Here is a 27465-nt window from a genome sequence, read left to right as displayed (position 1 = left end):
GGGGTAAGGATCAAAGGAGACAATAATTATAAAGCACCCAGCATATCGTAGGGGCCATAGAAATGTTAGTTATGACTTCCCTTCTGTCACCTCTCTGGGCCTCGTTTCTATAAAATGAAAGGGTTGGACTAAGTGGCCTCTTGGGGCCCTCTGAGAGAGACAGAGAGAGACAGAGAGGGAGAGAGAAGGAGAAAGAAGAAGAGATATGGAGAGATGGAGAGAGATCAAGAGAAAAACAGAAGCAGGAGGGGGGAGAGGGAGAAGGAAAGGGAGAGAGAGAAAAGAAGAAGAAGAAGGAGGAGGAGAGAAGGGGAGGAAGAGAGAGAGAGAGAGGGAGAGCTCCCTGAGGGCAGGCAGGGTCTGTCTAGTTGGGTTGTATTTCTACGTCCAGCACTCAGCACTGGGCCCTTCACAGCCTTAATTCAGTGCTTTCCCTGGGCCCAGTCTCTGTCTGTTCCCCACCCCCACCCCCTGACCAGGCTGGCCAATAAAGGGGCAATGGAAGTGGAGTCTGTACCAAGGAGGGTGTCCTCGGGGTGGATGTCCGCTGTGGCAGGCGTCAAGGGAGAGTTGATGGCGTTCTTGCCCTCTTCCTGGAGGTCACTCACTGTCAGGAGAGAAAGACCAAAGAAGGAAGCCTTGAGCCCAAGGTCAATATGGCAGACCCGAGACCAAACCCACTCAGACACTGTCCGAAAGCACTCCAGAATGAAGCATGGCTCCGGAAATACCTGGCCGGGGAGGGGGGGGGGGGGGAGGAGGCTGGCCAGGCAGCCAACATTTCTACAAGAGAGTGGCAGAAAGAAGTGGGCACAGGCCCTCTGGAGGCTGGCCACATCAGATGCCACAGCAAAATCCCAGCTCCTGGTTTCTAGCACTCACAAATAAATGACATTGGCTGACAGTAATGTAAAAAAGCAGCAGATGTGGGTGGGGACTGGGGAGCCAGCCTCGTGGCCAGGAGGCCCTGGGTTCAAATCCTGCCTTGGGGATCCTGGGAAAGCCGGTGAGCACTCAGGCCCCTGGCAGCCCTTGGAGTGGAAGGATGGAGGGAGGGAGTTTCCTCACTGGCAGGTCCCAGCCCTGTTTCTTTCCCTAATTTACAGACATGAGAGCAGCTACAAAGGACACTGAATTGTAAGCACTGAGCCCACTTGTCTTCTGAGGACAAGTGAACAGACACATCTGGGGTGAACTCGTGTGGTGGGCTGACTATTGCTGTTCTTCAGGCCCAGCTTGCAGCCCACGGATGCTGGCAGGCTCAAGGCTGGGCCAGAGGTGCAAATAACCATGGAGAGAAACACCAAAAGAGGAAGGAATGGGGGAAGGAGGGAAAGGAGAAGGGATTTGGGGAATGGGAGAGGGGGGAAGAAGAGAAGGAAGAGGAGATGGGGGAGAGAGAGAGAGAAAGATGAGGAAAAGGGAAAGAAGAAAGAAAGAGGAGGTAGGGAATGGGGGAGGGAGGGAGAAAGGGAGAGGGGAGAGAGAGGAGAGAACAAAGGATCAGGGGAAAAGATACCTACATCCCTGCTGCCATACCTGCCTGGGGTAGAATGTAGGCCCCTTGTGGGCAGGACTGTTTTCTGTTTTAGCTCTGTATCTCTCAAACTTGATGCCTTATACACAGCAGGCACTTAATAAATGCTTGACAGGTTGAAATCCCAAGCTCCCTTGAGACCCAGCTTATGAGCCAATGCCTACCCAAGGTCTTCCCTGATTCCCCCATATGCCAGGGCTCCCCACGCTCAAAAATTCCTTTCTGTCTACACATCTGTGTACATGATATCTCCTCAGTGTAGACCATAAGCCCCCCAACCTTCACTTTTTTCTTTCTATCTCCAGGAACTAGCAAACTGTTTGGTATACAGTTTGTACTTAATATATGCTTATTAAATCAAACTGTTGAATTCATTGCCTCATTTTAAATTTCGATTCAAAGTAGGGCACAGCAGCTTTAAAAAAAGAAAAAGTGGGCCACAGGCTGGATGAGGTCCCACCACCAAAGAAAGGCCCTCAGAGGCGAGCTGAGGTCATTTCACAGCAGAGATGAACAGGTTCCTTGGAACATAAAATATCAAAGATGATACCAAATATGGTCTGAGATTTCATCTCTCTAAAAAGAGTTCTAGGAAGGAAAACTAGGTCAGGCTCCCGCTTGTCTCTGACTCAGTTTCCTCATCTGTAAAATGACAATAATGTCAACATTGAGCTCCCAGGGCTGTTGGGGATCAATGAGACAGCCTATAGAAAGCACTTTCCCAGGTTTAAAATGCTATATAAACATTAGCTAGTGATGATTGAGAAGGAGGTATGCTTGGCTGCTGACCATCCAAAGAGCTCAGGCCTTGGCCATGATTACAGATCAGATGCTCTCCCTTCAAAGGATCAGCCTGGTTTTGGAAAAGGACCATTCTTTGGAACCTGCATTTCTTTTCCCCAAGAGCTCACGGTCTGCCAGGCCCGTGGGTTTCCACTCAAGTCCCAGGAATATTCTGGTTTAAAGGCCCTGCTCCGTTGGCCAAAGAGCCAGGAAACAGCCACATTCCTGAAGTTACATCTAACACTCCATCAGTCTCCGGGACCTGGCAACCTTTCACAGAAGCATGCTTAGTCCACACCAGGGGTTACACAAGTTCAAAGAAGACTGTTGGCCCTTCTCTCTTGGGCTACGTGATTCACGGGAAACTCGCTAGGTTTGTTTTCCTCGGTTTGGGCCATTGTTCTCGGGAGGATGCCCCTCGGAGGCCCCTTCAGCTTGACCGGTCACATGTGACTGAGCACAACCACCACGTCCACCGATGCCTCTTCTGTGAGGTCAAACAACCTACAGTCGGCAGTGGCTTTTAAAGGGAATTGTGGGCTTTAGCCCACAAGTGGCAATTAAGCCCCCATGCTCCTGACCTCCAGGCCCTGAGCTGCCACCGTGACCCAGGTGACTGAGAACCTAATGGCGCACTTATAAAAAGGGACCCCTTAAAGAAGCTGCTCACTAAATGTCCTCCCTACAAGTTGGGTCCTTGGACAGTAGTTCTTGCCTTGCACAAACCCTCAGGCTATGGTCAGCTTTTTGAGAGCAGGCTCCAGGCCATGAGTAACATCTTGAAACATTTTTTTTTTAATACAGAAGTAGAACTGATTTGGGTCTGATCACACAAGGGAAATTGGGATGCCCCACAGGGCCTCAGGCCATCCCCTTACCTGCCCCCTGCCCAATCCTGGTCTTTCTCATGTGTACCTTCATTTAGTCACATTCCCCCCAATCCTGGATGACCGGTACAATCAATCCGTCCACAATGCAAGACTTCACCCGTATAGCCCCCAATGGCCTCTGATTCCAGCTCATTAAATTCAGCCCCTGTCTCCAGCCTAGTGGGTCTTTCTGAGTCCTGATTCTGTCATTCAGTGAATCAGTCACTGACTGTCCCCAGATTTCTAGCATCTGCAAATCCCACAAGTTCCTGGCCATCCACATCCTGGCCAAGTATACTGGAGGGAAGAAGGCTGAGCCTTAATATGTCCCTAAGTTCAAGGTCAGGAATCAATGGCCAACCCGCCCCTTCCCCCCCAGGCCACTGAGGAACTCTGGACCTGGTCACAGTCTGGCCTCATCATCTCTGCCTCTCCTCTGGTCATCACTGAAAATCTGAAGAGGAGGGGAGATCACAGATGTAGGAGACAGTGTCTGAGCTAGGCCCTGAAGGGTGTGAAGACCTCCAGTAGGTATCCATGTGGGTGGCAGAGGTCCAGAGCTGATATCTAGCCATGCCAGGGCTTTTACAAAGGATAAACTAGCAAAAAGAAACCTAGCAGACCCAGGGAGGAAACGTTTCTGTGCTTTCAGTAAATAATCCTATTACATAGTCATTCAACACACTGCCCAAGCATCAGCCATGTGGCCCAGCTCAGTGAGGGTGGTGAGGGGCAGGTCAGGGACCTCAGGTGCAGACAAGCTTGTCACACAGGCAGTGACCACAAGCCCCCGACTCCAAACCCGGGCTCTCCCCACCAAGCCCCATGGCCTCTTTCCTCACTCTCCCACATCCAGAGTCTATACTTTCTTAAGGCTAACAAAGCCCTTTACAAATATCTCATCTGACTCACAACAACCCTGGGAGGTAGGTGCTATCTCCATTTTACAGATCAGGAAACTGAGTCGAAGTGAATTGAGGGTCACACGATATCTGAAGCAGAATTTGAACCCAGGCTTTCCTGACTCCAGGCCCAGAGCTCTTTCCACTTTGTCCCCTAGCTACCACCATGTGGTACTTGCTTGAACACCTCCCAATGCCTTGGGACACACTACCCCACAAAGCAGCCCCTTCCAAATTCCAGAGAGCTTTAATCATTAGCAAGTTTGTCTGTTAAGCTGAAGTCTCCCTTCAGATGTAATCGCCCTGAGAGCAGGCCTAGCACGGTGCCTGACATTTGGAAGCTTCTCGACCGACTGTGTTCTCTTCCCAGGTGGGTGAAAGCCCTTTGGGCCCCACCCTGGACATGTGCACAGGCAGCTTCTCTCACCCCCAATATCTCCTGCCAAGACTTTCCCTTCCAGAGGTCATATCTTCCCTCTCCTTGATGATGGCTGGCTATCTGTGACTGCTGATGCCTGAGAAAAAACAGACCCTGGGATGGACTGCGGCCCACTGAGACTGGGTGTGTTCACAACATGCCAAGAACACTCCTAAGTGAGATCTGCTTGTGGCAACGTGCACGTCTGGGAACAGCCTGTTCCTTCAGGGAGGCCCGGGCTGCCCTGGACCAGGTGGAGACAAGTGGAGAGGGCACATCTCTGGGACGGCTCTGGGATGACAAGAAGGCCACTGGCTGCAGATGCAGCCACATGCGGAGAGAGGCCACAGCACAGGGGCTGTGTGGGCCGCCAGAAAGGACCGGCTCCTGCCTGGCAGTTGCTCAGCCATCAGCTCTGTGTGCCTGGGGATCAGTCAGTCCAATCCCTTACCCCAGGGGGAGCTGTGTCTGGTGAACACCCCAGAAGGCCCCCTAAATCAGGGGAAGCCCAGGAAAATCAATCAGTGTCAGGCAGAGAGCTGCGTATGGCTGTTGTGGACATAGACAGCTACTTTTTTCCCTCTCTGCAGTAAACAGAAGAATGTTAAAAACACAGGAAAAAATGAGTGCATGGGAGAGAGCAAAGGAGGCTTCTGTACCTTGTGCTGACCAGTGGCCAGGGCCTATCACCAGCCTTCAAGGGCCAGCCCTCTTCTCTGGCCCCAGGGAGGTCCGACGCAGCCACAGGAGTCATTCCCTCCCTGCCAACTAGGTCAGCCTGTCCAATTTATCTCCTCCGCCAGCCTAGATGGGACGGTAAGTAAGTCTCTAAAAAGTGAGCAGTTTATTCTTAGAGGCCAAACAAAGCTCAACATAACAGCTCCCCTTTTCCTGGAGCATTTGAAGGATTACAAAGCACTGTCCTCATGACAATCCTTCAGGTCCTTTTTCATAAATGGTTGCAGAAGGAGAGCCACAGCTCAGTGGGCTGAGTGTCTGGTCCCAGTCATCAGGCCACCTATGGAAAAGAGCTGCCCAAGCTGGGCCATCTGGGGCCTGGTCGGCCTCCTCCCCCATCCTGCCTCCTGGGGCTTTCCTGGTGTTTATCATCAGGGGAGGAGAGGTGGGGATGGCGATGGGGGGGTGGGGTTGGACGCTGCTCAGGTTTCACTCTGTTCTGGTAACCCGCATGATTCTGACACACAGATGGGAGATACTGGGTGGTTCAGTGGATAGAGGGCTGGACCCGGGCTTGGGAAGATCCGAGTTCAAAGTCTGCCTCAGATCCTTGCTGTGACCAGAGACATTAGTAAAGGGCTTTGAAAGCAGTCTATCATTGCTGGCTATAATTGCTGTCAAAAGCCCGTGAGGGGGACTTCGTCCTACCGAGTTAGATGCTTTCTCAGTCGTCAATAAGCCATCAGCAACAAGGGGATCTCATATTCTCTGGACTCAGGCTACGGAACGAGGGTGTGTGTGGGTGTGTGTGGGTGTGTGCATGCGTGCGTACACACACACAGGCATGTACATACACACACACTTAACGTGTGTATATCTTTATGTATGTATGCATACACACATGTGCGTGCGCGCGCACACACACACACACGGCCAACATGAACGTTTATTTTGCTTGACAAATTTGTCTCTATTTGTGGGGGATTTTGCTTTTCTTGATTTTTCAAGGTGGGGGAGTGAAGGAGGAGGTGAGGGCAAGAGGCAGAGGGGAGATAATGCAAAGCTGAAAACAAAACCAAATTTAATTGTTTTTAAAGAATCTGCCCGAGCCTCCATGTGGCAAAGAGCTGGGGATCGCCGCTGCCCTCGGAGAAAGAAGAACGTGGCCCAGAGGAGAGGCATGGGGTCAGAGTGAACACGTGGCAGCAGATGGTGAATGGGGGACTGTGGAGGAGAGTCAGTGTCACCACTGGTGAAATGGGTGATGAGAACAAGAGAGGATGGGTGCGAGACAATGGGCTGGAGAAGGGGGAGATCTGGGATACTGGTTAGGAGGAAAGGGGTGAAGAGAGCCAGAACTACGGCAGTGTGTGTGAATGGAGAGAAGGCCTAAGGGGACCCAGGGGTCAGCAAGGCCTGAGGCACAATGAGTGAGTGCACACCTTGTGACAGGGCCTGGGAAGGACACAGACAAGGGCCTTCCAGGAGGGGCAGGCACAGATGGGCCGCGATCTACCCTGGAGGGGGGAGGGAACTCTGGGAGAGCAGAGATAACAGACCAGGGGAGCACAGAGAAGGTTGTCTATTCTCTGGTCATTCAGAGGCATTAGTGAAAGTGGATGGGCCCTCACCCTGAGCTTGGGTCGAAGGGCCTGGGGCTGGTTTAGCCCAGAGAGGAGTTGTAAGGGAGGGGATGTGACACTGTCACCATATCGGCTGCCCTTATCTGTTGGGCAGCAGAGCTCAAGGCTGGAAGAGTGGGGAGGAGGCCAGAGAGGCGAGAGACTTTGGCCTCGCCCCACGTACCCCTTGCCTTTCTCATCTCTGCATCACTTCTCCTGACCCCCACCGCTCAAGCATCTCCTGCCTCAGTTCAGGCCCTCATTACCACCACAGCCTCCTTTGTCACCCAGCTCCACATTGTACCATCCTCTGATCCTTCTTACACACGTGTTCCAAAGTGATTCCCATTAGGCCAAGACCTGACCATGGAACTCCCCTACTCAGTGATCTTGGGGACTCCCTATTGCCTCCAGGATAAAATGTAAATGCCTCTGCTTAGCTCTGAAAGCCCTATACCATCTGACCCTAAACCACCTTTTGACCCTTTACTAAACAGCACTCCCCAACCCGCACTCTGAGATCCAGCCAAACTGGATTCTTCTCTAGCACTCGCCACTCCTCATCTCCTGCCTCCACACCTTTGCACTGGCCATCCTTCATGCCTGGAATACCCTCCCTCCTCCTTTCTGCCCAAAAGAATCCCTCTCTTATTCAAGACTGGCCCAAGTCCTGTCTTCTGCCATTCCCCTCCCAACCTGCTCCTGTCTTCCCTGCCAAGACACCTTCTATTTTATTATCTAATTTATCTTTATACTTACTCGCTTTGCATTTATTCTGTATAGACACTTACGTATTTATTGTCTTCCTCATTAGACTATAAACTACCTGTGAGTTGAGATAGTTCCATATCTGTATCCTCTACACCTAGCTCAGTGCCTGGGACAGGATACTTAAGGAATGCTTGTTGACCATTGACTGATAAGAGACCTGACCAAAATCAAAGGCTGAGATTTGAACTCAGCTCCTGTGAGTCCAAGTTAAACACCACTACAAGGTGGTCCCCTTGGGTCCTGCTGAAGTCTGCATGGATCTCTCAAGGCACATGGATCCAGGGCCCCCAAAGCGCCCAGGGGTGTCACTGAGGCCGATGTCCCCTCAAAGAGACCCTGGATTGTCATCACCCACCTCCCGGATTCTGCCATCGCCTCAGATCAAAGTCTTGGTTCTTTCCACACACTCAGTCCATTTATCTGTCACTGAGAAGCTCCCCACGGCTCCTCACTCCCTGAGAGAACAGAGAAATGACAGTGATTTCATTTAAACTGTTCTTCCTGACCCAACAGCTCCCCCTGGCCCTTTGGACAAGCAGCCGCCGTCACCCTTTTGAGTCCCCATTAATCACCGCATCACGCCTGTCTCCATCATAACAAATTGGCAATTATGTCTAACCTGCCCCGAAGGCAGCACAGCTCACCTGAAACTAATCACTTTCTCTGCAAAAGCAACTTTGGGAGAAATGACACGAGAATCGTCACCGGCCTCCCAGGGGCTGCTGGGTCTCCTGAATCTCGGGCAGCCACCACAACAACATGGCGGCAGGAGCCCTGGGGGCCAGCGGCTTCAACCCCTCCATCCTCAGACGAGGAGACAGGCTCGGTGACGGGCAAGCCGGCGATTCCAGTATATAAACTCCAGAACCAGAAGGGACTTCAATGGCACCCAGTCCAGTAGCCCGATCTGGGGCTTCCGGTATTCAATCATTTCAGTCCATAACCTCCTTTGGGGTTTTCTTGGCAGAGATACTCCCACTCATTCTAGGAAGGAGGAAATAGAGGCAAACAGAATGAAATGACTTGCCCAGGGTCACACAGCTAGTTAAGTGTCTGAGGGTGGATTCGAACTCAGGTGCTCCTGACCCTAGCTTCAGCATTCTATCCACTGCACTATGTAGCTTTTCTTTACCGACAGGAAACCGAGGCCCAAGGAATTTAAGTAATGGGGCCAAGGTCACAAAAATATTCCACTTGCCTCATCTGGCTAAGAAAACCATTGATTACAAGCTGAGAAGACCCTTGGAGGTGACATAGGGCCATGGCTTCACTCTACAAATGGCAATCTCCGGGCTAACCCCCTTATTTTACAGGTGGGGAAACCGAGGCCCAGACCAATGAAGGACACATAACAAAAAAGGTAGTTTAATAAAGAAGCTTCAGGGGAGAGGGTGTGCCAGTGCTCCTAATAATCAAATTATTATTTAATAATATTGTATAAATATTATATAAATATAAATAATGCCATTCCCCACATAAGTGGGGACACAGGGTCTCAGTAAGCTGTGAGGGGGACCCTGGCGGTCCTGCAATAACAGAATCAGGTGCTCATTTCAAGCAAAAGATGCATTTTAACGAAGCCACCGAGAGGCAGAGGGCACTGGAGGCCAGTGTTAATGCAGACAGAGCAGAAAAAAGCCATCCCCAAAGCGGAGGGGACCGTGCTCCTGCCCCAGGGAGGGAGGACCGATTTAACTCTGTCTAACGGCGCCTACAGCAGAGCCGTGTTTCTCTGGCAGAGGAGAAAATCAAAAGAGGAAACATTAAATGTTAAAAAACGGAATTGACTGGAGGGGAACCTGCTGCAGCTGGAGCTCACGAGCCGGTGAGATCATTGCAAGACCTGGGGCTGAGCAAGGCCAGGACCGCAGCGCCCCCTGGAGGCTGTTCTCTGCCAAGGGAAGTCCCAGGGATGTACAAAGCAGGGCAGTGGCAAGTCTGCCTGGGCATCCCACCTCCTGGCCAGCTATGTATTTGTTCTCTGTCTGCTTATTCTTGAGCATGTCTGCTGTGATCTCAAAATCAGTCCAAAGCCCCAAGTGAGAGTTCTACCTCCTGTTGGGGTAGGGTGGTTATTGGAGGTATGAGGGATAATCACAATTCATATGAGCCTGGGGCACAATGACCAGGGAAGGAGAGGGGAGCCAGGGGATCCAGAGAAGGAGGCAGAAATCCTGCCTCTGATGTGTGACCTTGAACAAGTCACTCAACCTTCACAAGCCTTGGCTTCCTCAACTATGAGATGAGAGGGTTGGGTTGTTTGGCCAACAAAGTCCCTTCTAGCTCTGAAGCTATGCAAGATAAAGGCCTGTCTCCTAGTAGACCCTCAGCTTACCCATCTGTAAAATGCAAAGAAAATAATCTGTAAAAATCTATGTTTGGAATGACTTCAAGGTTCCTTCCAAGTCTCAGATCGAGGATGCTAAGTCACTTCTTCATGGGCCTCGGTTTACTCCTCTGTAAAATGGACTTGTAGGCTGAGTCCATGGTCCCAGGATCCTATGAGCCTCAGCTTCCTTCTCTGTGGAAGCGACCAGGTGGCCCCTTAGAGGTCTAACTGGCTGCAAGCACTTCCTCATGCTGAGATCTCCCAGCCCCCCTTTCCCTTCATCAGAAGGATGTGAGGAGCTTGGGTGGGCCCCCCTGCTCTGCCCACTGAACGGGGCCATGCCCTCACTCTGGATGCTTCTTTGCAGCAGCTCCCAGGGGTCTGGCCCTCTGGCCTCCCACCTCTCTGTTACCCTGGTAACACAAGGAAGCCATCCAGCTGAACTCCCCAGGGATTGCTAGCCTTTGGCAGCTGTGGCAGCTCCGGTCACCCTTTACCAGCCTGCCTCCCCCACACTGAAGGAGATTGGGGGACAGAAAGAAGGGAAGGGATGGGGCCTGCTCTCAGGATGGCCCTCTAAGCCAGGCCTGGCCTGAGCCCAGGAAGCACAGGAGGGGAGATGGATCACACGCCTGGTGAAAGCAGCTTAGTGGGAATTATCCTGACCAGGGCTTAACTTCCAAGTGACCGTGACACTTTGCTTTTTCATATTTAATTCTCTGCCTTGCTTCTGTCCATTTTCAGAGAGGGAAAAACATCCCTCTTTGGCACAATGGCTCCATCTCCTTTGACTCCATTCCCAATAACTTGGTCAGAAGATCTGGGTTCAAATCCTGCCTCTGACACACACTGTGTGGCTTTGGGCAATTCACCTAAATTCCCTGAGTCCCAGTTTTCTCCTCTGTAAGATGAGGGACTGGGCTAGTCAGCCTGAGGCCCCTTCCAGGTCTACATTGTGAGCCCAGATTTTTTGTTTGGTCTTCTATGCCTCTAACAGTTCTTTCTTCCCTCCCCAAACCCCCCTTCAGAGCCGGGGCTGGTTTTGCCTTTCTTTGTGCTGCCAGTATTTAGAATAGGGCTTGGCACACAGTAGGAACCAAATAAATGCTTATTAATCAGTTGATCAATAGTGAGAACCATGGCTCCATATGATTCTGTTTCATTCTCCTACTAAACCATCCTCCCTGAGTAGAGGGACTAATTCTTCATTGCCCCCTAGCACCCAGAACAAGGTTCTGCACGCAGAAGGTGCTAATGTTTGCTGTGGTTCTATTTCCTCGTCCTAGATCCTGGCCTTTGAACTCCCCAAGGACAGGGCCTCCATCTTATCTAAACTCTTCTACCTCCCCCCAGCATACTGTATACACTACATACCACAGGCGATTAATAAATTCTCTGACTAACTCATTTTTCTCCCCAAATGAAATGGAGCCCAGGAAGATTCTCTGCCTTCTTGCTGAGCTTTGGCAGGCACAGCTTTATGATCTGGGCCCCTGGGATTCTTTCCCGACTCCCACATGACTGACAGTTATTGCCTTGGCTCCCAGGGAGGGAACTTTTCATTGGGAATAAGTGGTTTCCTTTTGGACAGAGTCCGGAGGATCTCAGGGGCAGCTCAATCACACTCTGGCCTGACAGGGGATGGACCTCAAGGGCGGCCTAGTCACACTCTGGCCTAACAGGGGACGGACCTCAGGGGCGGCCCAGTCACACTCTGGCCTGACAGGGGACGGACCTCAGGGGTGGCCCAGTCACACTCTGGTCTAATGGTTCATTTTTCTATTTGTGTTGGGTTTTGGGGAGTTTTCTGGCCCTCGAGCCCACTCTTTCTCACATAGGAATTCCCCAAAACTAAAACTGCAAATCTGTCCATCCATCAGTTAGTCAACAAGGCCCTTTTGCCTGCTGGGTACAAACACCCCAGGACCAGAGATGATAGAGCTGGAAGAAGTCTCAGAAGTCAGCCAGTCCAAGCCCCTAGATTTACAGAGGGAGAAACTGAGGCACAGAAGGATTAAGGGGCTTACTCAAGGTCACCCAGTTCTAAGAGTCAGAAGTGAGATTCGAACTCAGGTCTCTGATGCCAGAGCCAGGGCTGTTTTAGGAGAGAGGGAATGACTGTCATGCTCTCAGGAGAAAGGTCTTCCTTAGTTAGAAGCAGGAACAATCTGTGCCCCCCAGCATTCAGCACAGTGCTGTGTACACAGTAAGAGCTTCATGAATGCACCCTGGCCATGTGCTTCATTCTAACCCAAGTAGGATGTGTCTCTGCAGAAATTCATTGACCTCTCTGGGCCTCAGTTTCCTCTTTTGTAAAATGAAGTAAATGGCACCCAGGACAGAATGTGTCTGTTATCAAGGGGGGCTGTGCTGGGCCCTTCGCCACCTTACCCGCTTGGTCCTGAGAGCCCCTGCCCTAGGGAGGCACAAACTGAAGACCAAGGTCAGAATCCAGTACACCTGGGTAGCCATGGGCAAGTCATTCCTTTCTCCAGACACTGGTTTCCCATCTGACAAATGAAGCAGCTGGACTCGATGACCTCAGAGGTCCTTTTACCCTCCAGACTGAGAATCCAAGGCCATGTCAATGCTCTGTCCCTCAGTTTCCCCATCCATGGAATGGAGAGAAGACAGAGATGGCCCGAGAGGTCCCTTCTAGCTCTAGGTCTGGGACCCACGACCCCTTCCAGAAGCCAGCCTGAGCCAGCAGATCCCCCCAGTGTTTTAGGGAGACAGACCCTGCAGGGTCTCAGTTCCAAGCAGACTCTGAAAGACAAACAGAAGAACTCACTGGTGATGAGGAAAGCTGATGGTCAGAGGCCCCCGGCGGCCCAGTGCTTGGCAGAGAACAGGCTGTATCAGGCTCCACAGCCACAGTGATGCCCAAAGGGGCAGGAGGGGCAGGGCTTTTACCTCCACCATGACTTGCGGATTTTCGAGATGCCTTCTTCGGAATCCTTGAGGAAGGAAGGAAGGCCACAAAAAGCCTGACCCCGTGGAAGGGAGGTCAAGGCTGTTTTTTCATGATACAAAATGGCACCCTTATCTTGGCTACCAGCAACCATCCCACAGGCCACATACATCCTCCTTTCCCTGCTCACCCCAAAAAGAAGGAAGCCTATAACACAGAAGGAAATGAGGAAGGAAGGGTGGGTCTGCTCCTTTGGCAAGTCTTCAAAAACCCCAGGCCTTGGGCAGAGCCAAGCAGGCTCTGGAGGCCTGGAAGAAGCCTTCACCCTCCACTTGACATGCTCAGGCTACAGGTAGGGGAGAGTGAGAGCCCGTAGGGGGCCGAAGAAGTGGGGCACCTGGTGCCCAACGTGGAAGGCGCCTAATAACGAGTCTCCTCTACATCTGCTATGCGTAACACTTCCTCATTTCAGAAGGCCAAAATCCTTCCCCTCCCTGTTTCCATGACTTCAGAAATCAAATATTCAAAAAGAGAAAACCTCAAAGAAGGTGGAGAGACCAAGAGGGTTTAAAGATAGACACTGCACGGTCCTGGCTGGTGGATTTACAAAGAGGTGACCCTCCTAGAAAGAGGGTCTGTGATGGCCTGGGGGGCACAGAATGGCACCCACAGACCCATTCTAGAGATTAGGTACATGAAGAAAGGGGAGAAGGAAAGAATAAAGGGAGAGAGGAGGAGAGGAGGAGGGGAGGAGAGGGAGAGATGGCCAGAAATCACAGGGAGAGTGATTGAGTGGTTGGTGTATATTTTCTGGAAGCAATGGGAGGGTTGACTTCTGTGCCTAGAATCATAGGGAGAGACAGAGGGGCCTATGGTGGCCTGGTGGCACAGCAGATGACCAGATGGCTTGGATAGAAGACTAGATGGGATGGGAAACTGGCCAGGTCTGGGGATGCCTAGAAAAAGTCCACATTCACTCACTCACCAATCAGGACTGCTCAAGGCCAGGAGACCAGTTCCAAAACTGAGTGAATGAATTTACCCAGGAACATCTGAATATGATTTCTGGAGATCCAAAGTCATAAGATGTAGAAACGTGAGGAGCCTGAGAAATCACTATCTGATGCCTTCATTTTAACAAATGGGGAAACTGAGGCCCTACCAGGCATCTAGAGCTAAGGGACCACAGAGGCCATCCAGTTTAACCCCTCATTTCAGAGATGACAAGTCTGAGGTTCGGAGAGGGAAGGGAATTCCCCACAGAGGAAGGAACCAAGCCAGAAAGTATCTGAACGAGACCCTCTGACTCTTTCCTGAGAGAGGGAAGGAATAAGAGGTCTGCAAAGTGCTTTGCAAACATTGCCTCATTTTACCCCCACCAGAACTTTTACAAATGAGGAAACTGAGGCAGGCCCAGGTCACACAACCAGGTAATGTCCGACCTAGGATTTCCCTACCCAGATGTCTCTGGTGATCTTAGAGGTCACAGAGGAGCAGCAAGGCTGGGGGAGGGGGAGTGAGGTCCCCCCAAATCCACTCTCTTTTCACTGTTTCCCACGGATTGTCCAAATTATGGGACTTCTCCTGGGAGGGTCAGGGAGGGCAAGGAAGTCACGGTGGGATGGTCAAGTGACAGGAGGGGGGAGCAGCAATAGTCTGGCCAGTGCCAGTATAAACACACCCACGTACCCCCTTGGCCTCACCCTGTGATCTCATTCCTGGGCACTTGGGAAGACGCAGTTTTAACTTATTAAATGACAGAAAGGACTAGGGGCTAAGAGGATCTGCCCAAGCCCTCCTCTCTCCCCCCTCCCAAAGAGAACCAACCAATCAATAAACATTTATTGAGCACCTACAGTGTGTCAGGCCCCATACTCATCTCTGGAGACACAAAAAGAGGCAAAAGACAGGCCCCTGTCCTCAAGGAGCTTACAGTCTAATGGGGGAGACAACATGCAAACAGTTATGCTCAAAGCAAGCCATCTACAGGACAGATAATGACCAGAGGGAAGAGTTAAGAGGGGCTGGGAAGGCCTCCTGCAGAAAGGGAGATCTGAGGTGGGACTTAGAGGAAGCCAGGGAGGGCAGCAGGAAGAGTGGAGGAGAGAGAACATTCCAGGCCTGCGGGGCCCAGAGAATGCTTAGAGCTCAGAGATGGAGGGACTTATTCCTGGCACAGCGGGAGGCCGGGGTCCCGGGATTAAAGAGTAAATGGCAAGGTGCAAGGTGTGAGAAAACCAGCGAGGTGGGAGGGGGCCAAGTTCAGAAGGGCTTTGAATGCCAGAGCTTTTTGTCTTTGTTCCTGGAGGCCACAGGCAGTCACTGCAGCTTACTGAGAAGGGGGTGCTATGGTCAGACTAGGGCTTTAGCAGCTGAATGGAGGATGGACTGGAAGGGGAGACATGGGGTAAGAAGACCTCCCAGCAGCCACAGCAACTGTTCCCCCAAGCATGAGGGGACCAGGGCCTGTACCCGGGTCAGGGGAATGTCAGAGAAGAGAAGTGGGCACAGTCTGTGAAGGCAGAAGCCACAGGACCTGGGAATGGCTTTGACACAGAGTGAGGACCAGCCTGGGGGCGTCCTGAGCAGTAACAGTAAAGGGGCGGGGGTAGGCGCTATAGAAATGCTTGTTCCCTTCCTGCTCTTCCCATTTAACACACACCAAGCACGGTTCTAGGCCTTGCTCTCCCAACATTCCACTGGGGAGATAACAGGACACACAATACAAACGAGGTATTCTGGAGGGGGGGGGGGGGCAATAAGGGAGGGCCTCATGTGGGACAGTGTGAAGGCTGGGCTGGGAGCAGGAGAGAGGGCAGGCAGCATTTCCTGTGTGTGAAGGCCTCCCAAAGTCTGTCCTTTCTTGCGCCTTCTCTCTTTGGATCAGCAAGCTGAGAACAGATCCGAAAGTCTCTCATTGACTGGAGAGTCAAACTCATTTGATCTTTTTCAAAATTAAATACAGAAGCTCAGGTTTGCACACTTGGGGGGAGTAGCCCAGGTCTTTCACACTTCCCTAGAAGGGAAATGCTCCCTTATCATTTCCCATGCCAGGAACTTTGGTGCTGACCTTGACCAAGTTAGCGTACTTGGCTAGGAGGCTATGCAAGCATGCATGAGGCCTGGAGCTAGAAGATGCCTCAGAAGCTCAGGACTTTGAGCCCCTCATTTAACAGCAGAGGAAACTGAGGCATACATGTACTAATTGTCAGCAGTTAACACTGGAACCTGGGATTGTCCCACTGAACCAAACCTCCAGCAATTTAGTAATTTGGTCATCACCAACCGTGTGTGATATCCTCTGCCTAGGCTGAAGGAGGTACAGTCTAATGGGGAACAGACACAGAAAGGGGAAGCTGGAATGGCCAGTACAGCCTGCTAAACAGCAGGGGAGAAGTGACCAAATGGGACACAGGCAGACTTCCCTGTGTGATCTTATATTCAGAGCAGGAGGTCCAGCAGGCCCTGAGGGTTCCCACAGGGGCTCCATTAATCTGGATGGGAAAAAAGGGACACATCTTTATTTTTACTAAATGAGACCCAGCATTTCCTTTGTTTATTTAAAAACGTGAGACAAAAGAGAGAGGTCCACGGGCTGCCCTGGGCTGCCCGAGGGGTCTGTGATCCACAAAAACAGAGGCCACAGAGGCTCCAACCTCATCCTTTTCCAAGGAACAAATTGAAGCTGACAGGTGAGATGTGACTTAGTCTGAGCCATGGTCTACTGAGTGACCAAGTCAGGATTTGAATCCAGCTCCTCTTATTCCAGAGTTGGAGCTCTTTCCATTGAATCACATTTGGTTTCTCCAGTATGCAAAGCACTGGGTCTGAAGTCTGGAAGACCCGAGTTCAAATCCAACCTCAGATACTCATTATAGGCAGTGGACCCTTGTCTGCCTCTGTTTCCTTAAATGTAAAATGGGGGCCCCAGGATTATTGTGAAGATCAATGAGGCACAGCATGGCACACAGTAGGAGCTTAATAGAAATTAATCTTATCCTTTTAATAACCCATTTTTATTATTAATGATAATATAACTAATGCTATTTTAAATAAATTAATAATTAATTTAGTGAAAATTGATAATGATAATTAATTTTAAAACTCTTTCCTTCCATCCTGCTTTCCTTCCTTTTTACCTAGATGCATTCAATCTGTTTGTACAAAAGCTTTTCAATTTAATATAATCAAAATGATCTATTTTCTCTTTTGTAACTGCTTCTATCTCTATTTGGTTTGGAATTTATTCCCTGCCCTTAGCTGCAAAAGACCTTTATGTGATCTGCTTTTCATTTTTTATGCTGTGATCTTTGAAATTCAGGTCATTTGAATTTATTGTGGAATATGGTGGAAGATGTTGGACTCAGGCTAATTTATGCCAGAGACTGTTTTCCAATTTTCCCCTTAGTTCTTATCAAATAACAAGTTTTTTTCCAAAGGAATTTATGTTTTCGGGTTTATAGAACATTGGGTTATTGAGTTCAATTCTGTCTGTTGCTTTTTCGGCTCTTCTGTGCCGTGGACCAAAGGAAAGGCCACCAGACACCAAATAGCTACACTGTAGCAGCGGTTTTTGAGGTAGCAGAGAGTTGGAAACAAAATAGAAACCCTTCAAAGGGGTTAAAGTAACCAAGTTAATCCTTCCAGTGGGTTAAAGTAACAAATTGTGGCTCATGACAGAGATAGCAGATCTCTGCACCCTAAGAAACAACATGAATACAGAGAAACATGAGATGTACTCGAACTGATGCAGACAGGGAAGCAGAGCCAAGATAACAAGATGTTTTAACATCAGGAACAGATAAGATCTTATCAGTGGAAATAACCTCCAAAAAGAGGCATAACCATCTGCTTTGCCACAGCCTTAAAATATTCAATTTGTAGCCAAAATCTCCCCTATGGGGTAACTCCTCCATTACACTGGGAGTTCCTTGAAGGTAGGCACCATCTGACTTTTCTATTTGTGTGCTCAGTGCTTAACACAGAGCTCTGCATATAGTAGGAGTTTAATAAATGTTTATTCATTGATAACAATCAAAACTGAAGGCTGAAAAACTATAATGACTAAACTTGTCCCCAAAGAAGGAGGGAGGGGTGCATATAATGTCAGTTGTTTTTTATGGGTTGATCAATTTTGCAGAATTTTTTTCCTCTTTTAAAAAAAAATGTCTTTGTTGTAAGGGTATTTTTCTGGGAAGGGGGAGGTGAAAGGATACAAGGACAATCTAGGCAATATGAAAACAAAAGATACTAACAAAAGTCCATTTTGTAAAAACTAAAGTTAATTTACATTTAATATACTCTGTTTTAAAGATGAAACATGGCACAGTAGCTAAAAAAGCCAGGAAGACCAGGGTTCAGGTCCTGCCCCTAACATATACTAACTCTGTGACCCTGGGCAAATGACTTAGCTTCTCCAAATTCCACATAACTCTCTAAGATAGTTGCTTTCATAAAAGGAACTGACTTACATTGATCAAAAGTATTTCTTCATCTAGGATTTCCCTCTATTTAAATCACAAGGCCAGTTCCTATCCCAATATTCTGGGTAAAAATAGGGGAAGATTGTATTAGAAGGATTTCCCAAAGCATAGACTGAATTGAGGGGACCTCAGAAGTGAGCTTTGTTGTTGTTACTCAGTTGACCCCATTTGGGGTTTTCTTGGCAAAGATACTGAATTGCCATTTCACTCTCAAGTCTATTTTCTAGATAAGGAAACTGAGGCAAATAAAGTGAAGTGACTTACCAAGGGTCACACAGCTAGCAAGTATCTGAGGCTGGATTTGAACTTAGGTCCTCCTGACTCCAGGTCAATACTCTCTCCACTTGCCACCCAGGTGCTTCCTCTCCATGGCAGGCCCCTCCTCCCCCCCCCAGGTACTACCACCCTCAAGTGTCACAGAAGTACAAATTCTCAGGGCTAAGAGAGACCTCAGGGGTCACATGGTTCAAAATCCCTCATTCTACAGTTCAGGAAACTGGGGACCAGGGGTTAAGTGACTTGGGTCCTCTTCCTCCAACTCCAGCTTCCTTCCTGCTGCCCTGAAACCCCCCAGGCTCCATCCAGTTAAGCCTACCTAAAACAAGAAAGTGGTGGTTTTCATAACGAAGGCATTTAATCATGAGAAAAGGTCAAATCAGGAAAGAAATGACATGCTTCTGATATTCTGTGCACTGTACGAAGGACTGAGTGAATGTACAAATAGAAATTATGGTTGGCATTCTGGCCAGGAGAGTCTATTTAAGAAAGCTAACCAACGCATTTTAGGAAAATTCATTTTGAAACGGATTTATATAAAAAATGTCAACTCAATTAAAGGAGTGACTTCAGCTACTCAGAAAATCTCCTTGAAGAGAGCACCATGTTCTCTGCCAAGGCCCCATGAACAGGGCCTTCCTGCCCCAGGGTCACTTACCCAGCTTCAAGGTTGAGAACTTAGTTCTTTTTCAAGAAAAGCAACATTAACAATGTCTAAAATATTTCAGGAAAATCATTTCAGATGTAATTTAAAGGAAGAAATAACTCATGCTCTCCTATTTTGGAGAAACTTTTTAAGAGTAATAAAACATTTCCTCACTTTTCCACTTTTTTCTCTTTCATTTTTTTTAAGGCAGAGTCCTTTTGTGAAAGAGCTTTGAACTAAGGAATCCCATATGCACCCCATCCAAATGCAAGGCCAGTGGTCAGTGAGAATGTTACAAAGTAACAAAGTACTAACAATGCCCCCAATTGGACCATTTTTCTTTTAAACAATGTAGGTTTGCTCCCCCTATAGACCAAGGTCAGATGAAGCCCAGGATCCCAGAATAGGTCTGCAAGAGACCTCAAGGCCATGCATCCATCCTCCTCACCCTACAGATGAAGAAATTGAGGCACAAAGAGTTTAAGTGACTCACCCAGCATTTCACAGGCCACAAGTAACCAGATGCTGTAAGACTCCCAAGTCACTGGCCTTTGATGAAAGGTTCTCTCTAATAAACACTAAAGTCAATCGATGAGCAGCTTGGAGAATTGTTCCCAGGGCACCTCCCGGTGAGGAAGTGCTCGAACCTTGTTAGACCTTGGAGATTATTCACTGCATTTCCCAGCCAGCCCAGGCCTGGATGCCCAAACAATATCCGCAGGCATTAAGCTTTGTCTAGCTCCTCAGTTGATAAATAAATAATACATGTTTATCGACTGACTGACTGACTGTCTGCAAAACTGGGGAAATTAACCCTAAGTGTTCATTTCTGGGGCTGCATTTTAGGGATTGTTGGCCTAAAGAAGACTGGGGGGGGGGGAGCAATCACTGTCTTTTAATGCCTGAAGGATTGTTGCCATGAAATCCCTCCCCCTCCTCAAATCAATCCATCAACAAGCATTTCTTAACACCTACTATGTGCCTGCATTTTGCTAAGTGCTAGCGATACAAAGAAAGACAAAATACAATCCCACCCTGCAGGAGCCCCAGTTCCACTGGGAGGGATAAATAAAAGGAAAAAGGGAGTGAGAAAATGGGGAAGAAAGAGAAAAGGAGAAAAAGTCTTCCTCGTATGAGTTGACTCTCCGGGAGGAGAGGAACACAGGAGGAAACTGGCCATTAAAGACAAGAAAAATCAATAAAAATGTTTTTCAAAAGAAAAAAAGTGAAAAAGGAGGAGAGAAGGAAAGAAAGGAAAAGAAATAAGACTCTGGAATTTGTCTGCAGGGGAGAAAAGCAAGGTCAGTCCACAAAGGCAGGCCAGGCCCACGGCTCAGGGCAGAACTATGTCCAAAGGGCTATCATCTGGCACGGACCCTTGGACCCAGCAATGGGTCTGTGTCCCAAAGAGAATCTCAAAAAGGCGAAAGGACCCCCACGTCCAAAAACATTTAGAGCAGCTCTTTTTGTGGTGCCCAAAGAACTGGATGCTGAGGGGCTGCCATCCATTAGGGAATCCTGTCATGCTACCGTGTTTCCCCGATAATAAGACACTGTCTGAACATTGACAGCAATTTTAATAAACAGGTAAATGTGAACAAAAAAATGTACCTTTATTCAATAAGCAAATCACTGGGGAAGAACAGGATGACGCGCTCACTGCTGCAGCTCTGATTGGATGCAGCTCGGAGCGCGGCGTGCATTTCACGGGGGGGGGGGGGGGGGAGGGTGCATACAGAGGGTACCGTAATGTAGCATGTAGCGCAGGGGATCAACTTCACTACAGTAGCAATCTCAATAGGGCTTATTTTCGGGGGAGGGCTTATTTTAGAGGAATCTTACACAGTAAGGGGAGGGCTTATTTTCAGGATAGGTCTTATTATCAGGGAAACACGGTATAAGAAATGATGAGCAGGATGCTGTAATGGGAATGGCATGTGAAGATCTTCCAGGCCCCTTGTACTGGAAGGATGGCAGGTACTTAGCACTTAATTTCAGGTTCATAATTGTGTCAGGTGTTGAGACCCAAAACTTGTAAATTCCCCAGTGGGATGAACTTGCTGATGTGGCAGGAAGGGGTGGGGCAGGGGGGAGTCCTAGGGGCTGGGCTGGAGCCAGTGGTAACTGGAAGGGGCTGAGCGGCAGTGAGTGGAAACACAGGGGGCAGCAGAGATACAGGTGGCAACATGGCTGAGCTTCTTCAGAGAGCCAGTCAGAACTTCTGCTGAGGACTGCCAGGGACAGGAACTGCAGGGGACCAGAGCTATGTGGAGGCTGAGCAGTTACCGTGAGTGAGGAGAGGAGGATCTGTGCCTGAGGGAGCCTGTTGTGTTTTGAAGGCTTGAGAATGTGGGTGTTTACTACATTAACTATGTGTACCAATTTTGTGGCTACTGTAATGGTTTTGATTTTCTGGTTTTAGGACTCAGCTTTCTGGTATTTGAATAAATGCTTTGGCTCAGTCTGCCATGTGGAGAGCCTGTTACGTTTTGTGATTCATAACTATACCAGCATATTTATAGTCACCATGGGTATTGTGAATATTGCATTGTTGTTACAAATGCTCTCAGAAAAACCTGGGAAGATTTATATGGACTGACAGGAGCAGGGGAGTGAAGGGAGCAGAACCAGGAGATCACTGTAACAGTAACACCAATACTGTACAATGATCAACTGTGAATGACTTAGTTATTCTCAGCAATACAATGATCCAAGACAACTCTGATGGACTTAAGATGAAAATGCTATTCACCTCAGAGAGAGAGAGAACTGATGAACTCTACTATAGCAAAATTAAAAAAAAAACTTTATGTTTCTTGCTTTTTATTGTTTACTGGATTGTTTTTTGGGGTGGGGCAACAAGGCAAATATGGAACTATGTTTTGCATGATGTCATATGTACAACTGATATCTTATACCTTGCCTTTTCAATAGATGGGGAGGGGCAGAGGAGGGAGAAAATTTGGAACTCAATGTTTTTTAAATGAATGTTAAAAATAAATTTGAAAAAAAAATTAAAGTGATCTGTATTGCAGCTACAAAGCCAAAATCAAAATAGTCATAAAATCATAGGATTCTTAGGTCCAGATCTGGAAGAGGCCTTAGAGGCAGTTTTCACTCCTTATTGTATAGTTGAAGACAATGAGACTTAGGGAAAAGTGACTTGCCCATCAATTACACTGTCAAAGAGTCAAAGTTCTAGGATTAGGAGGGACCTCTGAAGTCATCAAGATCATTTTACAGATAAGGAATCTGGGGGGAGAGGGGCCAAGCCCCTCCTTTGACAGATGTACCTATACTATGTGCTACACTAAGTTTTACAAAGTACACTCCTTCCTTTTAGGTCAGGGCCTGAAGCATCATTACCTTCACCTTGTAGATTAGGAAAGTGAGACTCAAAGATTAAATGATGTGACCAAGGTCACAGAGTTGGAATTAGAATCCATAACAAGTGATTCCAAGCCCAGACCCCAGCTGATGGAGCCTCCAGGATGCTAAGGCATACAAAACACTGTAAGCAGGCAAGTCTGTTATTAGCCCATTTAAGAGATGAGAAGATGGAGATTCCGTAATATATGATGTTGCGCCTGAGGTCACACAACTAGTATGTGGTAGGGCTAGAAAGTGAATCCTGGGTTCTTGTGACTCCAAGTCCAAGCACTCAGTTGCTAGTGCCTTCCAACTCCCCCAAAATTCCCTGCTTTCATTTAGTATATAATCAGTATTTATTTATATTTATTTATACTATATACTATTTATATTATATCTATATTTAGAATTTATCTATATATTTATATTATATATAATTTATAATTATAACATATATATTAAAATCCAGTAAATATTTATATACATATTGCATCTCTCGATAGAATGTAAGCCTCTTGAGGACAGGGACGTCTCTGTCTTTATTTTTGTCTCTGTTCCAAGGGCCTATTACAGTTCCTGGCACATAATAAGTATCTGATGATTTACTAGGTGATGGACATGGCCAAGATCAGACTCAGCTAGTTCTTGGATCTTCAAATCCAGTATGAAAGGATGCCACCCACAAGCAGGGCACAGACTCCCAAAATGGCGTCCATTGGCACAGAACGTCCCACTCTGCCAGTTGTCTCCATCTGAAAGTCCTCATCCCCTCCCCAAAAAGGAAAGAAAAACATGTCTCCTCCTCACACGCCAATGAGCCATCCTTGTATAGACATGGAAACCTATCAGAGGGTACGGCCCACCCGTCCCCCACTCTGCACAGCAAGCATGCCAGCCAAGAGAATGGCACGGCCTATTTAAAATCCAGTGACAGCAAGCTCGGCATCTGTTTAATAACACTTCTTCATGTGCCTGTCAAACATGCTAAGTGAGACAATTTTTTTCTGTTTTAGAAAAGAGGCTGAGATACAAGCACCGCCAACCACCCAGGCGAGGTCATAATCGCGCTCATTTACATCCACCCTCCACGTTCTGAGACACTGGCCACCTATTCTCCCCACCCACCCAACATAAACGGGAGATCAGGAAGGTTAATTAAATTTCCCAGGGCTGACATGAATTAGTGACAATTTTTAAAGGCGATATAAGTTACATTTTTGTTGTGTATTATTATATAATATGGTGCTATACATAATTATAAAAGTTGGTATTTAGATTATGGCTAAGTAATTAATTAGAAGCTGGGAAAAGCAGAGGGACACGTCATGCTTACATTTAAAATCAATCACGGGCATGGAGACTTCATAACGTTTTACAGGAAAAGAAGCAACAATCTTCCTCTCCTATCTACCCCGAAACCATCCAAAAAACAAGCATGGAAGTCCACCCTGGTCCCTTATCAAACTTAGAGCCAGAGCGGGAGGTCCAACTTTCCCATCTATGGCACCAGCACTTTCTCAGAGGATCCGGGAAGAAAGTTCACTCTCTCTCCAGGAGAGTAAAAGCTTCATTATCCCCATTTTACAGAGGAGGAAACAGAGAACAGCATCACACAGGAAACAAGCGTGAATGTGAATGTGAATTCAGGTCTTTGCTGACTCCAAGACCAGCACTCTACATAGCTCAGCTGTTAAGAACTAAGATCCCCCCAGCACAGCGGGGCTTTTCTGAGAGCAATCCCAATAATCTGTGAAGTGCCTACTATGGGCTTGACACTGAGCTAGCCTGGCTGGGTACAGAGACAAGAAAGTAAACTCCTGCCTTTGAGGCATTTCTAAACTACTGGGGGAGATGTGCATAGATATCTACAAAAGAAACAGCCCAAGTGGCTCTCCTTCTTACTCCTGCACCCTACTGCCCCCACTCTTCCACTCTCCATCCCCCCCAAGCTCTTCCATCACCCCAGTCCCCCATCATCCCACTCCCAAGCAATCTTCAGGCCAGCAGGGGCCAGCTCCCCTTCCAATTCCATCAGGGAAATAGCCCCTTGTCTTTAGCCTTTATCTTAACACACCTTTCTGCTACCTGCCCCTTCTGCTACTTCACCAATTGGGTTGAGTGAAGTCACTTGGCACGGCACCAACTCCCTGCCCACACCAGCAAAGGTGATGTGGAATCTGTTGCTTCAAGGCCATGTGTGACCCTCTAGGTCCCCAAGTGCGGCCCTTTGACAGAATCCAAACTTCACAGAACAAATTCCCTTAATAAAAGGATCTGTTCTGTGAAACTTGGACCCCATCAAAAGGCCACACCCGAGGACCTAGAAGGCCACATGTGGCCTCACAGCTGCAGATTCGCTACCTCTCTGGACAAGAGGCGATGAGGGTCTGAAACAGGGCAGTACCATGAGCAGAGAGAACAGGACGGATGGAAGAGATGTGGTCCAGCAAGTGACCAGCCACACGGGGACAAGCAGAGTGAGGAGTGGAGACCAACTGAGGCTGTTAATCTGAGTAAGTGGAAAGACGGCGATCCTCTCAACAGGAATAGAGAAATGAAGAAGTGGGGGAGTTCTGGAGGCAAAGGAGCTCTGCATCGGACATGTTGGGTTTGAAATGTCTCCGGGACATCCACAAGTGGGTGGAGTTGTGGAAATGAAGCCTGGGAGCTCCTGGGCCAGGATCTGAGATCTGGGCACCATCACCATGGAGGTGGTCCTTACAGCAATGGGAGCTGACCGTGCGGAGAGAGAACAGCTCAGGAAGCAGACATCAGTGCACTGGGTCCAACAAACATTAAGCAGGTCAGAGGCGCCACAGGAGGCCTGAAGATGAAAACAGCAATCCCTGACCTCACAGAACTTACATTTTAATGAGGGTGAAGAGGATAAGAAAAACCCAAGAGAGGGCAGGAGGAGCAGAGTAGAGCGACTCAGGTCAAATGCTAGGAAAAACATCATACGTACGTGGAGTAGTCCACGAACTCTAAACCACAGCATGCTTAGAGACTTAGAGATGCCCAAGAGAAAAATAGGTTGTTTCAAAAAGTAGTGAGATCCCTGTCACCAGGTAGGCTTGAACCCAAGCTGGATGACTCTTTTTTTTTTTTTTTTGCTTTTTGGAGGGCAATTGGGGTTAAGTGACTTGCCCAAGGTCACACAGCTAGTTTTTGTGATAAGTGTCTGAGGCCGGATTTGAACTCAGGTCCTCCTGACTCCAGGGCTGACGCACCCTGGATGATTCTTTCTTGAGTGCCACACTGCAGGCAGGGTTGGATGAGATCCAGATGGCCCCTGAGATAGCTTCCAATTCACCAATTTTATGGGTGACCTTGTGGAGATACAAGGACTTGCCCTTTGTCTCTTCACTCCAAAACATTAACGACATCCTAGAAAAATTCCCTAACCTTTCTAGTAGATGTAAAAGTCCCAGAAAATCAGGATCACCATGTAAGAAGAGAAAACAAACTCCCTTCCCCCTCTGTGTCTTAAAGCACTATTTACATTCTAAAATAGCTTTGTTCACTTGGGAACATAAATATGTGTTATGTATAACCTGAAGGGCTCATAAAATTACCATGTTTGCTAAGTCAAAAATATAGTCTATTCAGACAACTACAAATTTGCTCATTGAATTTACTTATGAATGCTTTTAATTTCTGTTACAATGAGTCCGGAATCCAGTCTCTCTTACTTTTTGCCTATTTATAAATGGGTGAAAATCTGAAAAAGGATAAATCGTTGGAGTGACTGAGAAACAAAAGAGAGTGAACACTGCCCCCCCCAAATACCTCCTGCAGTAACCCCCAGGCCAAGGGTTCACAGTCTGGGTCCACGGAGAGATTTCCATGGGACACTATGAATTTGGAGAGATGGGGAAATTACAACTTTATTTCAACAGAACTGGTTTTCTCTGTTATACTATAGGTCTTATTTTATGCATTTCAAAACCTGATTCCGAGAAGGGCCCTTAGGCTTCCCCAAGGAGCCAGAGTTTAAGGTCCCACCGTAGGATCTATGTTTCTCGACTAACCAGTCCCAATCTTTCCTAAGTGCCTCAGTCAGAACAAGCATTTATTAAACATCTACTGTGTGCCAGGCACTGTGCTGGGCCCCAGGAGAAGGAAAGAAATCATCCCTTTTCTCAAGAAGCTCACATTCTATCTAAACTATAGGATTTTAGAAATTCATGCATCAAATCGGACCTCAGTACCTAATCACTAGGTACTGGACAGTGGTGCCTGGGTTCTGGGTGGCCCCTGAGAAGACCTGGGTTCTGTCACGGGCTCCCTAAGTAAGCACAGACAGGCTGTTTTCAGGTATTTCTGGGGAGAAACTAGAATCTTTGCCACAGAAAACACTAGACATGAGAAACCTAGAAAGCTAAATACATTTGAGCCACTTAAAACAGCGCGTCTGCATCCTAATGTGGGAGAAGAGACAAGTGTCCCTTGACTGCCTCCAGGGGTCAAAGAAGCAGCAACAAAAGACAAGCTCAGGGCCTATGGCAAAGAAGAGTGATGGATGAAAGAGTGTGCTAGGGAAGTAATGAGGAAGGAGAGGGCAGAAGGCACAGAAGTACACTGTGTAACCACCTTCCTGGGCCAGGGGAACATGAACCTCATTCTTATCTGAGAAGGGCAAAGGAAGGGTGAACACAAAGGGTTACCATAGAAATAAAATTAAATCAACAAGGAAATGGGTGAGGGGAGAGAGAGGAATTTTAGGAAGAGGACAGAATAGGGAGTGATAGCCAAAAGCAACTTCAGTTACAGAGATGATCATAAAAGGGGGAAGGAAGAAAAGATAGAGAGGAAGAAAGAGAAGAAGGAAGGAAGGAAGGAAGGAAGGAAGGAAGGAAGGAAGGAAGGAA

The 27465-nt window shown here is 48.1% G+C and overlaps 1 protein-coding gene across 3 annotated transcripts in view; it reads right to left on the bottom strand.

The window, feature by feature from the left end:
• The window catches only part of PARVB (parvin beta), a 93179-nt gene that overhangs the window by 40843 nt on the left and 24871 nt on the right, over positions 1–27465 (bottom strand). For 2 of the 3 annotated variants that reach the window (XM_069102911.1, XM_069102913.1), the window contains exon 2: positions 518–607. In XM_069102911.1, the coding sequence (XP_068959012.1) occupies positions 518–607 (90 nt within the window). Of the gene's footprint in view, positions 1–517; positions 608–12700; positions 12796–27465 lie in introns of those variants that run through there. The other variant, XM_069102912.1, reaches the window with a different exon arrangement.

This window comes from Petaurus breviceps, unplaced genomic scaffold (assembly GCF_028583685.1).
Source record: "Petaurus breviceps papuanus isolate PSGF00001 unplaced genomic scaffold, PetGlider_PUasm1.0 558, whole genome shotgun sequence".
Classification (NCBI taxonomy): domain Eukaryota; kingdom Metazoa; phylum Chordata; class Mammalia; order Diprotodontia; family Petauridae; genus Petaurus; species Petaurus breviceps.
This window is presented reverse-complemented; position numbering and strand designations above follow the sequence as displayed.